Here is a 13,378-nt window from a genome sequence, read left to right on the forward strand (position 1 = left end):
CTACAACTATCAAGTGCATGTCTATGAAAATCAAAATACATCTTTATCCTCTAAGAAACCTAGAACTTCACAACTTATAATACTCTTTAGCTTTGCAAATAGTATTTGTGACAAGGCAGATACTATGGAAATAAAAGTTTGATGATCTGTAATTTCTAGAGTAAAAAGCATCGAGACATAAACACTGAATAGAATATTCTCTTGGAGAAAACTGAAGACACCCAATAAATAAGTACACTAGTATTGCATTGCAGAAAACATAGGATTAAGTAATATAGAATACGATGAGTGAGTGAAACAAAGATTTGTTCTCTGATAGTAAGTGTTCATTCAAAAATAATCTTGTTGCACAATTTCCACATGTTCCAACAACATTCTTCCTTTAAGCAACCATTTCCAACTTCTGACAAGCTTTCTCTACTCTCTACCCATCACATTAGATAAAATCCTAAAATATACAGTACACAAACTAAAATGCATATTTTGTTTCCTTAGAAACTGCTAAACTGCATGAAATCCTGAGAAGACAATTAATTTTGAGACACATTCAGCATGATTCTGGCGAACATAATGTTGATGATGCACTCTAAAATAAGTCTCATACAACGAGGCATGAAGCCTGAAATTGAATGCACCACCTTGTCCAGATTGGACTCTTTATACTAAGGTGCAGAGAGCAGTACTTCGGACAACAGTAAAAATAGAACTTACAAACTTATAGCAATACACTTCAGTATTCCCACACAACTTGAGGACAATAATGTTGACCAAATAAGAAACTATAAGCAATATTTGACAACTACAGAAGTACTTACGCAAGTCTGCCTTCCGGACATTCCTCAGCCTTAGTATTTTTACAGTAAGCAAGTTGAAAGGAGATACTGGCCTCTGCAGAACAATTTAAAGAAAAAGAAACAACAGCAAGATGAATATCAGTCTCTAGTCAGACTTCTGCAGGCTCTAACCTTGAAGTATTAAGCACGTGGATAAAACAGATTTTAAGGTTGGGCTATTATCAAACTAGTTGAACTATTTGGAAAAATTATATGTATTTTTGGCATATAATCCTTTCTAGATCTGATAAAGAAGGTGCAGATTTCAAAACTACATGAGGTGAGAACAGCTGTTGAGTTTAGTTTGATAAGAAACAGTTCCTTCTAACTCTGCTTCTCTACTATCAAAATGAGCCTCCTTACATCATGCACTTTGGTGTCCTTGGGTCTGGAATGTAATGGACTGCCTATGGGACTCTTAATAGCTGTCACAGTTGCTGTGCAAGTAGACCAGAAATGCTACTGAGAGTCAGGAGATATTTCTCATGAAGACACTGATCTACAGCCCTGGTTCCCAGCAGAAAACTAAACTACTCTTATCAGTGACTATCCTGGGAATCAACTCATAATTCGATATCAGGTACCTTCAGCTCAGAAATTTTTTTTTTATAAAACCTCATAACTTCTATGTACTAAACTAGCATGTCACCATGTTCCTTAGGCTAAAATTGAACTTCCTCCCCATTTCGCCTTTGAGATGACTGCTTAACATGTTTCTCTGCTTCTCCACTCCTGCATTAACGTCTCCATTTCATAGGTACCATTGTTCTTTTTAAAATTGTTGTATGAATATATAATTTCACTTAACACTTTCTTAGAACTGATATTGAGCTTTGAGTCTACTGGTTCTATGAAAGACCAAAAACAGGTTTTTTGTGCCTCAGAACGTCTAATCTTTCCATCTATGCCAGTTGGTAAGAAAATGTATTAATTTTACTCATAAACTCTCTCACGCCTGCATTCATAGACATAATACACCCTAGTAAAGTGAACACATATTGTTCTAACACAAGCACATGGGTTTTATCACTTTGCACCTGAAGTGTTTATATCAACACAAGAGGAAAAAGTAAAAATGATTTGCTGACATTACATAATCAAATGTATCTTATTACTATTCCTTCACATATTATAGGCTTTGTTGGACCATGTCTTTCTAGTTGCAGCAGAAATTTTATCCTGTAGAGTTTCACAACACTTGGACAAAATTAAGCAAACAGGACAATAACTTGGCAATGGACCCAATTATAGTGTAATAAAGCAGATCTACATCTTCACCAACAAAGCCCCTGGCTTCTCCAGGATGGCAAAAACCTCGAAGAAACAACCTGGCTAACACCCTTCCCTCTTCCCCCTGGGTTAGCAAAAGGCCCATGAGGCAATCAGAAACAACAAAAATACACAATGCTCAGACTTTAGAGTTGAACTGACAGAAGTGCTTTCCTATATGCATTAAACATGAGGGAGACTGACATTTTTCTTCCAGTACCTGAAGGGGGCCTACAGGAAAGCTGGGGAGGGACTTTTTATAAGGACATGTACTGACAGGATGAGGAGAAATGGTTTTAAACTGGAAGAGGGTAGATTTAGACTAGATATTGTGAAGAAATCATGAAGAAATGGGGAGAAAATTGGAAAAAGTTGTCCAGTAAGGTTGTGGCATTCGAGACTAGGCTGGATGGGGCTTTGAGCAAACTGATCTAATAAGAGGGGCCCCTGCCTATAGCAGGGGGGCTGGAACTAGATAATCTTAAAGGTCCCTCCCAACCCAAACCATTCTATGATTCTATGATTTTTACATTGGCAGATAACGATAGGACAAGGAGAAATCACTAGAACTGAAAGGCGAGAGATTTAGATTAGGTATTAGGAGGACATTTTTTACTCAGAGGATGGTGAGGCACTGGCACAGGCTGCCCAGAGATCAGGTGATGCCCCATCTCTGAAGGCATTCAAGGCCAGTTTGAATGGGGCCCTGGGCAGCCCAAATCAAATCCTTCTATGATTCTATGCATTAAATATAATTGGGCATGACAAAGAACCAGTCCTAGACCCAAGGATCAACAACCAAGGCTTGCCTATCCCTGCCACACACACTGATGTATTTGTTACATGTATACCTGGTCCCTATTCTCTCACCCAAAAAAATCCTGAATGTCTTTGTCCTCAATAGTACAATTTTAGCAGAAGATGTAGAGAATACCTTTCCCCAGAAAAGCTAAATCTTGTATCTCTTGAATACTGAAGAATGGGCATGAGTAGAAAAATCTCCCATTGCAGCAAAGTGCTATAACCACTAGGCTGGATGCCATTTTTAGGAAATAAACTTTGCCTTTTTCTTTAAATACCAGGGTCTAGACCTCTGCTTTGCTTATCCAGTGGGTAGTGGTTTCTTCATTCAGCCCTAAGTAGCATACAGAGGTAGGATATAAGCTATAACTGCGTCCCTGAGCTCAGTTTTCCCCATCAGCTGGGTGTGCTTAGTTACATGGTTCCCTTACCTGTTGTAACAATTCCCATACCAGTATAACTCACCAAATATATGGAATCTAACTCTGCAAATGTATTGAATCAATCCCCAGTGCTTAACTCAGGGTTGTGAAGACTCAGAAGTCTAACATTATGTCTCCTAAATGTAGGTGTTGGAATGCTTTGTCAGATCCAGATCACAACAACTTACAGTCACTTGGAAAAGAACTCCTGAGAGGCATATCTTAAACTGGATCCTTTGCTGTTAATGACTTAATGTTGTTAATGCTGGCAATGATTTCCACATGTTTCCCTTTAATCTGATGATGACCGTATCACAGGCTGGGTGAATTCCAAGGCCAGAAGCCTCCCAGGTCAGCTATTACATGCACTACAACTTTCGGCTTCTGTGTTTATTTGGTCTGAGACCTGATTGTTACCTCATAAACCGGAAACACAAGCCAGGCATTTTAATAATCACTGTTGAAACTACTTAAATATATGAGATTACAAACACAGGAATTGGTCACCCTGTCCTACGTCAGATAAAAGTCCTGTGGCACGTTTGTGCAATCCTGACATATCTGTTCCCAGGGAAGTCAGTGGCACTGTTCACATGCATTGCTCATCCATATGAATAAGAGCTGCGTAAGTGGACCCTAGAACTGTTCTATTTCAGTAAAATTCCTTCTGCACTTCTAAAGAAATTGTTCTTCAGGAGACTAGAAACACATATGATATTCTTGAGTTAAATCAAGTGAAAAGGCAATTATTAAAGCAAAACAGCGTGACAGATGTATTTAGAGCACTGCCTTCTTTCCTTAGCTTTCTCTTCGAAACAAAATAGAAGACTCATCCCTATACTAAAACTTGAGAAGACCAACAAAGAAAATGCTCAGCCCTGTCAGAAAGCCCAGCAGGACACCAAAACCCACATCACTGCCATGGCTCTGGCCTCCATCAGGTATGTGGCACCTGCTAACTTCAAAGAGCTCTGGAGCCCCAGGGCCAGGCAGGATTTCATTACGTTACCATGTCTGCTACCTCAGGCAAGGTCAGATGTATAATAAACACTTTCCTCGCACTGTGCATTTTATATTTATTTCACCCATTTTAAAATATCCCATAGCTAGGTCATGTTAAAAGTTGACAAAGCTCACTAGGGTTGACACAGAATAAAAACAAATGGACCAAGGCTTCATTCCTTCCAAGAGCTATGTAAAATGTGCATGGTTCAGACTGCCATTTTCATGTGTTTTTCACTTTTTCCCCACCTGCACTTCCACGGCATTCTCATTAGAATAAATCCAAAACTTGGAAGAGAAGAGAAACTGAGTCTAAAATTTGCACAGTTCAGCATGGCTTTCTGTAAAGACCATGTTGGTCTATGTTATTTTGATATGATACAGTAATTCAAGTAATCAAAAAAGTTGGGTTTTTTGTTTGTTTGTTTCTCTACATTTTTCCACCAAGTACCTTACATTATCTTTTTAATTTAAGTGACCAATTCAGTTTTGATCATAAACACATAAACATTCCATGAATTATCCTGACGTTGACTCGTAATGAAAGCTAGTTTCCTTGTAGAGCTAGAGTGGCATAAAACATCTCAAATGTTTGACATCCACATATTTATCATCACAACTACTAATTGCCTTGGCCAAAAAAATATTTTAAAAAGTCAGGTCCTTAATGATTTTATTGCTTGTTCTTGTTTTCCTTTCCTAAAACGGCAAGAAAAAAAGGGCTCTGTGTCCTACTCCATATTGTATTTACTATATTCAGTTCAGCTCTGCCACCCTAAATACTGTAAAGATGAGAGGCGTGACCTAAGGCCAGAGAACTGTACAGCTCTCACCCCTAGAGACCCATTTGTAAAATGAAAGGCAAAGGAAAAAAAAAACAAGTTTGATCCTGTAAAACAAAGGATTAAAAAAAATAATTTATGATGTTAGCATGCTTCCTTCTGACTGTGAGATTATACACAGAAGCCTAAACATCATTTTCATAGCCACTTTTTAAAGAAACATTGCAGTCAAAGTCTTGTTTGACTATGGCATTTCACCTTGGAGGAGCATAGACAGCATCAAACGGCTCTCAGTCAAAATCAGATATCAAATACCATCACTAACAGCAAACCTTCATGTGACAATGACCAAAATCACCACCATCTGGGAGAGCCTCACCGCAGTCCCCCACCACCAGGATCATGCGCAATCAAAGCTCAAACCAACCAGGCTTATAAGCCACCACATCACCAATGCAGGGCAAGAGCACCCAGCCAATGGCAAGTATCTGAAGACAGCCCCATTCTGCTGCCACTACCCCCCATTCATCAGCTCAGAACAGTAGCTAATCTGACATTTTCCTTTATGCTAATACTTATCAACCTGAATGTCTGCTAATTACTCAGGAAGTTTTCATTTGCCGAAGAATGCATCCTCAGGTCCATCTCAACAGAATACCTAGGGTTTGGTTTTTGTTGGTTTTTTGTTTTTGTTTTGCATTTAGAGCTTTGGCACTATTTCTACTGTGAGGATAATGAATCTGGAGAGACAAAATAAGACACATTCATTCCAGTTTTACATGTTCTGAAGCTGAATTTTTAAGCAATTACGCAGTGAAAGTTAAGTTATATGAGAGGTATATACTCATGTAACTCAAATGAGAGGTAACAAAAAAAAGATTACTACAGCACTAAGAAACATTGAAACATCCACTTACACAGAAAGAACAATGCAAGAGGCAAGTTTCATCCAAAGAAATCAAAATATAATATAAAAAGGGGAAGGAATTGAAGATTCCTTCAATTGAAGGAATCAATTGTTGAAGAACAAACCTGCCCAGATATAGCACAGCACCAACAGCACCAAAAGCATCAAAAAAGTAAGGCAATACTTCACCCCCAGAGCTGAAGCTGCAGCTTAACCTTTCAGCATTCCGTAACTAAGCCAGCACAGTTTTCCCCTGAGCCACTGAATTCCCAACATTTTTCTGGTGCTGTACATTCAGCACTGGACAGCATTTAATGAAGGGGCAGCTAATTACTACCTACCGTTCTCTCCACTGGCGCTGAGGTGCCCGTAAATGTCTAGGAAGAACAATACAAGGCAAAGTTAAAAAACTAAACTAAATGTTCAACTTTTGTTTTAGGCTGGCATTTAAAAACATCTCCCATTCAAAATCTGATTTGGGGCCATGAGTATTAATGACAGCCATTAGGTGCTTTAGTAGTCACCAAACCCATGTCAACAACTCCATGGAAGCTTCTTGCTTTCTTGACATGCAGCTTTTCCTTTCAGCAGGCACAACAAGTGATGCTGCTAACCTGAAAATGTAACTGGAAAACAGACATGCCACAAGGTTCTGCACAATGCTAGCCTAGGAAAACACTCCTTGCAACCCTAAGATCCAAGGAACAGCAACCCTGCCTCCTGTGGCTTGCCCATACACCTAAAACAGCTTGTTCTCGGCTATGGAAAATTAGAATTCCACCCACTTTACACCTGCTGGAAAAGACCTTTTAGGTCTTTTCCAACCTTGGTGATTCTATGATTGTATGCTAAAAGCTTCTTTTGCTTACCTCATTTGAGCTTAAATTTGATCCCATTGCAGCCCCAGTTGCATCTAAGTTCAATGATAAAACACACCGAGCTGTATGGCTGGCAGGAACTCCTCATGCATATTAGGGGTGGAGGATTAGGGATTTTATGACCAGGTTCTCCTGCCCCACCCCTTTGTTATTCCCAGTCATTAGGCAGTCCCCTCCCTGCTTCCTGCAGCCTATTGGAGCATGTCAGCTGAGTCAGCAGAATGAGGAGATTCCTTTTCTACCTACTTTGTGTTTCAGGGTACACTGAAACCCCTGTCTACCTGGGGGTTTCTACAAAATACTACTGCTAACTGTTAACTCAACTGTCTGTTACTTACTAAATCACAGCTCTCAGCCGCCCTACCACAAAGCTACCAAAGTACTGGGAAGAGATCCCAGAAGCTGCCTTCCATACCCTGAACTCTATCCAGCACCCATAGCAGCAAGCTGCTCAGCAAGGTAAACTGACTTGGTGCTTCAGCTAAATTTGCAGCATACATGCTCTTCTAACGTTATTTGGACATCTCTGTGCTAGCCTTAGTGACCTAACCACATGCTCAGTATCCTTTGCCTGGATATTTAGTCTATCTGCAGGATAAAAAAAAAAAAAAAAAGAATCATTGCCCAGAAAAGCTTGCAGTTATGTGCAGTGAGAGAAAATCAGGAGCTACAAGCAGTAGGAGAAATCTGGGGGAGGACAGGTGAGGCAGGAGGGGCTGTGCTCAGTGCGTGGGCCCTGGGAGCACAGCCACTCATTCAGCAGGGTATAGCGTACAAAGGGTTCCTGTGTGTGCCCCACTCACAGCAGCTCCAGCTGGCACCACAGCGGAAACATCTGGGTCCCAAATGCTTCCTGGTGCCTCTTTTTGATAGGACAAGTGTGAATGGCATTGAACTAAAGAAGGTAGATTCAGGTTAGATGTTAAGAAGAAATTCTGTACTCACAGCAGGGTGGGGCACAGGCTGCCTAGAGAGGTTGTGGGTGCCTGGAGGTGTTCAAAGCAGGTTGGCTGGCGCCCTGGGCAGCCTGATCTGATGGGTGGCAGCCCTGCCCATAGCAGGGGGTTGGAACTGGATGATCTTTAAGGTCCCCTCCAACTATGCCATTCTTTATTTCTATAATTTACTTAGTGTGCAGTGACTCAGTGCTTGTAAGGGCAATGTATTACAGGAGCCCTGCATTAGCATGTGTCTGTAGGTTGGCAAACTTTGGAGTGTGTGACATGAGATTCTTGCTCTGCCACTCTCCTTCCTGTCTCCCTGCTTGATGACAGGGGGAGGGTAGTACTAACACTTGCATCACAGATCCCAAGTAGGGCACAGGGCTTGTGGTAAGGAAAGGTTCGGTATCCGAAACACATTTTTAAATCAGCCCCTTTCATACTGATGCATAATCCACTTCTTCCTTAATTTCTGCTTTTGTTACTTTATATCTGTGTTAAATGCTTATGAATAAATCCAGGCAGAGCACTCACAGTTGAGTATCATCCATTTATGCTCTTGCAAAACTAGTTTTTCCAGCTTTAGAAAGAAGAATGCTTTTCTGAAGAAAATACAGTATTAAAAAATAAAGTATGAATCTGCTGCAATGAATAAATAAATAAACCACCACACATTATTGATCAAATGAAAGAGGATCAGTCATTCAGCTTGGTTTCCTCAGCTTGCCACAGCAGATGCTGTGCTGGAAAAAGAGGAGGAACTCTATCCTCTCCTTGGGCAATCAGAACCCATTACTTAGTTCATTTCTTAGCCGCAAAACAGAGCAGCCCCTTGTTACCACCCCAGCTATTTCAAAGCCAATGCAATACTGCCCAGCATTACTTTCATAGAAACATAGAATCACCAAGATTGGAAAAAACCTCCAAGATCATCTAGTCAAACTGTCCACTTACCAATATTTACCCATTAAACCATGTCCCTTAGTACAACATCTAAAAAGGGGATATCACCTCTTTGTAATTTGGAGTGTTGCATTCATTGCATCTTTATTGCTGAACAGTTTAATATTCAGATTGCTTTCTCAAAATAGTATAATTATTCCAACACCCAAAACATGCTCTTAAGTACCTCTTCCTCTCCTGCTCACAACCATCACCAAGTTTTGTAGCTGATGTAGCCTTCCCTTAGCCACAGCTTATCCCACACACGCGAGAGAACTTTGAAAGCTTTGTAAAAGTCAAGAATGATGATCAACAGATGTAAGTAGTGTTTCTTTCTATCATTAACAAATAACACCTCTAACAGAACATTTTTCTCATCACTGAAGAAGCTTTGTCTGCAGACCACTGTTCTCATGGAAAGGTAATATTGCAAGGCTTATACAATCCATGTCCAAATAAATTCTGATTTTGCAGTCTGTCCCGCTGTTGTTTAACAAGTGTTAGAAATGCATCCTAGGATTGTGATTTCAAAAAAGATTTCTACTTCAAAGTATAATTTATTATGTTGGGGCTTTTTACATTTTTCTTGAATTCTTTTCAAATTACGGAGACTTACAAAGACAGCCATTAAGTAAACTGTGGGAGAAGTTACTCAAAGTCTCGTAAGCCATATATTGGAACTAACAGATTTTTTTTAGCCAGTACATTTCCAGAGTAAATAATTCAAAACCAGTAGTGTTCTCCATATAGATGCTACTTATACTCTTATTTCACTTTTTAAAGACTAGGGAGACAATTACACACAAGGAAACGCGAAGTAATCTTTAAAGCTCTGAGCAATGTAAAGGAAAGTAAAAATGAAGATGTAATTTTCTCTGCTCTCCATCTGCTTTGAAGTACGCATCTACATACACATGTATCTCAGTCTCAATTAAAGGAAAGTGAAGCAAATATGAATATCTTGCTGATCTGATGCAGCCAAAATTAATTTGAACTGCCTTACTGCAAAGACTACTGTCCCCAACAGAGACACAATTATCTGGATATAAGTGCAGTAAGTTGCAAGTTGCAATAAGTTGCAGTAACAACTGCATCCAACATCTTATGATTACCTCATATACACCTTCATCAACTTCTGATCATCTAGGACTACAGAAATGTATGAGTAATGGGGGATTTCATATTATTACAAGAGAAAAGTATGATTGTTCTACCTCTGTAATGACCTCTCATCACTTAAGCACCTTGACTAGTGTTTAAATTAAATCACAAAGGTAGTTCAATACCCCAAAAACAATTGAGAAGTGTTATAAAATGACAGTGAGATGTCTTAGTAGGAAAGAAGTATTCAGAGTTAACAAATAACACAAATTAACAAGTAAATAAAGAGCGTCAGCTCTACAGATGGAGGATCTTCTCTGGCTCTAGCCTTTGTCTTTTTTTTTATTATTATTATTTTAAAACACATCTGTAAGCTATACAATCTACACAGACATTCACCTGTCAATCAAGCAAGAAAAGCAGCAGGTCAAAATCAAATTTCAGTTGCACAGTGGAGCTAAGCTAGAATCTCTGCATGTGAGAAGGCTTAACCATGGATGAATAATGACACCCCCTTCCCCATAGTCTCAGATTTCATTCTGAGAAACATTCATCTTCAACATACTTACTCTTCCATACTCTACAATGCACTCAAAGTAAAGGCAGAACTAATTCCGTCAGTGCCCATACTTTTCTTTCCTGTCAGGTGGGAAACATAGGACCTGTATGGTAAACTCCATGTAGATCTTCCTAGTGTTGAGCTGTAAGAGAGATATGGATGTTGCTGTTAGCTAAAAAGAAATCTGGTGCCAGGATCACAACAATTGTCAGTATCGTGGACTGCGGTTCGATTTGAAAACACCCAGAATCAGAGGTGTACTTTTACAGAATGAGAAGTGAGCTCCACTCAATCAGTAATAACATGACTCTGGGGAAGTGCTGACTGAATAGGGAATTTTGCAAATGAAACCTTTTTTTCTTTAATTTAAAACACATTTCTAAAACATGATTTCTTAACAAATTATGCCACACCAGAAATCATGCAAATTATTTGAAGTTTCACTTTCTCCAAAGTCAATGTGTTAAAATCTTTCAGGACTGTCTGACATTTTCTTTCTTTCCTTAACCTAAACAACATGCTGAACCAAATTGCTAAAGGGTTTCAAGCAATCTAAAGGGGACCAGGTGCAGAGGCCAGAAAAAAAAATCTGAAAATCTGTATATCACCCTCTTGTAAGTAGTAAAGACCTTCAAACTTAATGTGAATCCAAATCCCCGAGAATGAGAAGTGCAAATTCACTGCCACTGCAGAGAGAAATCACATCAGCTGACAGGGAGTAGAGGGGATTACATTTTTACTAAGGCATTAATTTGATTATGACACATATGAAGGAGGATTCTGCCTTCCAAAAAGTATTGAGAAACTTGTTTAAAAATTATTTTGCATGTCCTTGGCATCCTTTGAAGAGATAAAGATCTCACCCCTCCTACTCACTCACAGGAAGTAACTGAATGTGTCTCCCATACAAAAATATGGAAGTATATCCCAAGTTCATTCAACACTTCAGAAACTGTCCAGACAATGTTTTTTCTTCCCTAATCCTCTCAGACAAGAGGTGTGAAACACCTCTCTGTGTCACCTAATGAGCCAGTAATTCCTGCAGCATAAGCATGGCAAGACACATAGCCTAGGAACTTCACAGAGAAATCTAGAGCTCAACTGAGACCAAACCAATACTCAAAATATTGTCAAAGTCACTTTATGTCATGAGCTAATTAAGGGGTTAACTGCACCTACAGTCAGCCTGAGAAATGTCTAAGTCCCAGAAGACTATAAATATTCGCAGCTAATTGCTTCCAGTAGAGTGCCATCACATTAAGAAGAGCTTGTGTGACAGGTCACAAACAAGTGTTTCTAAAAGAAGAAATTGTTGACCTGACTGGACCCAGATTAGAACAATTACACCAGTGCTGAATCACTTCAAAAATCCAGCCAATATACCAGTACATTACTAGTGCATGTGCAGGCCAATACATCACTAAGCCTCAGTTTCCATTAAAAAACATACACGTATGTCCACACTGGAGGTACTGATCTTGTTCTTGCTTTGTTATTTTTGATTTATATTTAAACAAGCATTATTTCCCCTCTACTTTTACACTGCCTTTCACCATAGCATCACAGGGATGACTTACATATTGCTGCAATACAGTAATATTAATAAGTTTCAACAGGACAGAAAAAGAAGCCTTTTCTCCCCCAGACAAGAAGTCTAATGAGTCCATTGTAAAGGAAACTCATAAGCCACTACAGAAAGTCCACCAAATTTGGTGACCGGGGAAAATATTGACTTTGTATGTGATGTTGTATCCTTGGAGTCAGGTCCTTACTCAAAAACCAGGATTTGACCAAATTTTCCTCAAGTCAAAATATCAAATTGTTAAAGCTAATTAGTTTGGACAGCGTAAGACTTTTCAGTGGCTTGCTTAGCAGGCCCAAATTTCTTAAAGTGGGCTCCCTTTTTACAGCTTATTCTAAGCCATCCTAATTTTCTAGATCTACTGCCAAATATGCACATCAACACATCACCACCACGCCTTGGTTGAGTAAAGGTCCAGGAGCAATGCCAAAGGTTGCAACCACCAGCAACCGGTTGGTGAAATACCCCAGCACAAAAAATACTGCCTCTCTTACATCTTCCCAGAACTGTGAAAAGGATTCTTTAAAATAACTAAAATACATTTTAAGTAGATAGCAAAAAATATTTATTTGTTTATTTAAATCCAACATCATTATTTGAAAATAAACTTACTTATGAAACAGTTGAACTGTTAGAGAGACATCCTCCCAATCTTCTTTGCTCACAGAAAACTGTTGCCATCTTGCTGGTAAAGTTCACAGAGTTGAGAATGAAAGACTTTAGCAACAACTGAGAAAAAAAGAGTTCTTGAACACAGCCATCCTAGAGCCATGTCCAAGTGATTGCCACCAATAGTTTCCTTTCTGAAAGGAAGCTTCTGTCTTGACTCATAGAGCAGCAAAGTTTGAAAGGAGATAACTACTAATGAACATGAACTAATGCATAGAAAATAGAACTTGCTTAGAAGGAACCAAGTATGGTGTTATCTCCTGCTTAATTTATATATATATATAAAAAAATAATAATTAAAAAAAAAAAAAAAAAAAAAAAAGACCTCTAAGACTGGGTGATAGTTTTACCATTACTCTCCAAGCATGGCACATGAGATAGTAATACCAGTTACAATTTTCCCAGAGCAGTGTCAACTTACTGGCAGCATACCACATTGCCGGCATACAGATGGATGTACTTCCTTCTTTTTGTGAAATCCACATCAGTGTAATGAACGAGATGATGTCAAAGTGGAGAAGAAAAAAACTGATAAGAATTTAGATATGGAATACAGCATTGGCAAAGCACTGCACTCCCTGTTACTGAACAAATACTTTGGTATTTGCAAGTACCAGTAATTTGGACGTGTAAACCTCTCGTTATCATCTCAGTCATCTTGGCTTTAAGAGCAGAATTTCCTGCATTTTT

General features: G+C 39.1%; 1 protein-coding gene across 1 annotated transcript in view; it reads right to left on the reverse strand.

Moving 5' to 3' along the window:
• The window catches only part of LOC128087422 (cytosolic phospholipase A2 epsilon-like), a 31,324-nt gene extending 24,357 nt beyond the window's left edge, over positions 1–6,967 (reverse strand). The window contains exons 1-3 of the mRNA XM_052696984.1: positions 6,886–6,967; positions 6,358–6,393; positions 816–888 (exon numbers count right to left, since the gene is read on the reverse strand). Of these exons, the coding sequence (XP_052552944.1) occupies positions 816–888; positions 6,358–6,393; positions 6,886–6,912 (136 nt within the window). The 5' untranslated portion in view covers positions 6,913–6,967. The remainder of the gene's footprint in view (positions 1–815; positions 889–6,357; positions 6,394–6,885) is intronic.
• Between the last annotated feature and the right edge of the window lie 6,411 nt (positions 6,968–13,378).

Source organism: Tympanuchus pallidicinctus, unplaced genomic scaffold (genome assembly GCF_026119805.1).
Source record: "Tympanuchus pallidicinctus isolate F22 unplaced genomic scaffold, pur_lepc_1.0 scaffold3, whole genome shotgun sequence".
Lineage (NCBI taxonomy): Eukaryota > Metazoa > Chordata > Aves > Galliformes > Phasianidae > Tympanuchus > Tympanuchus pallidicinctus.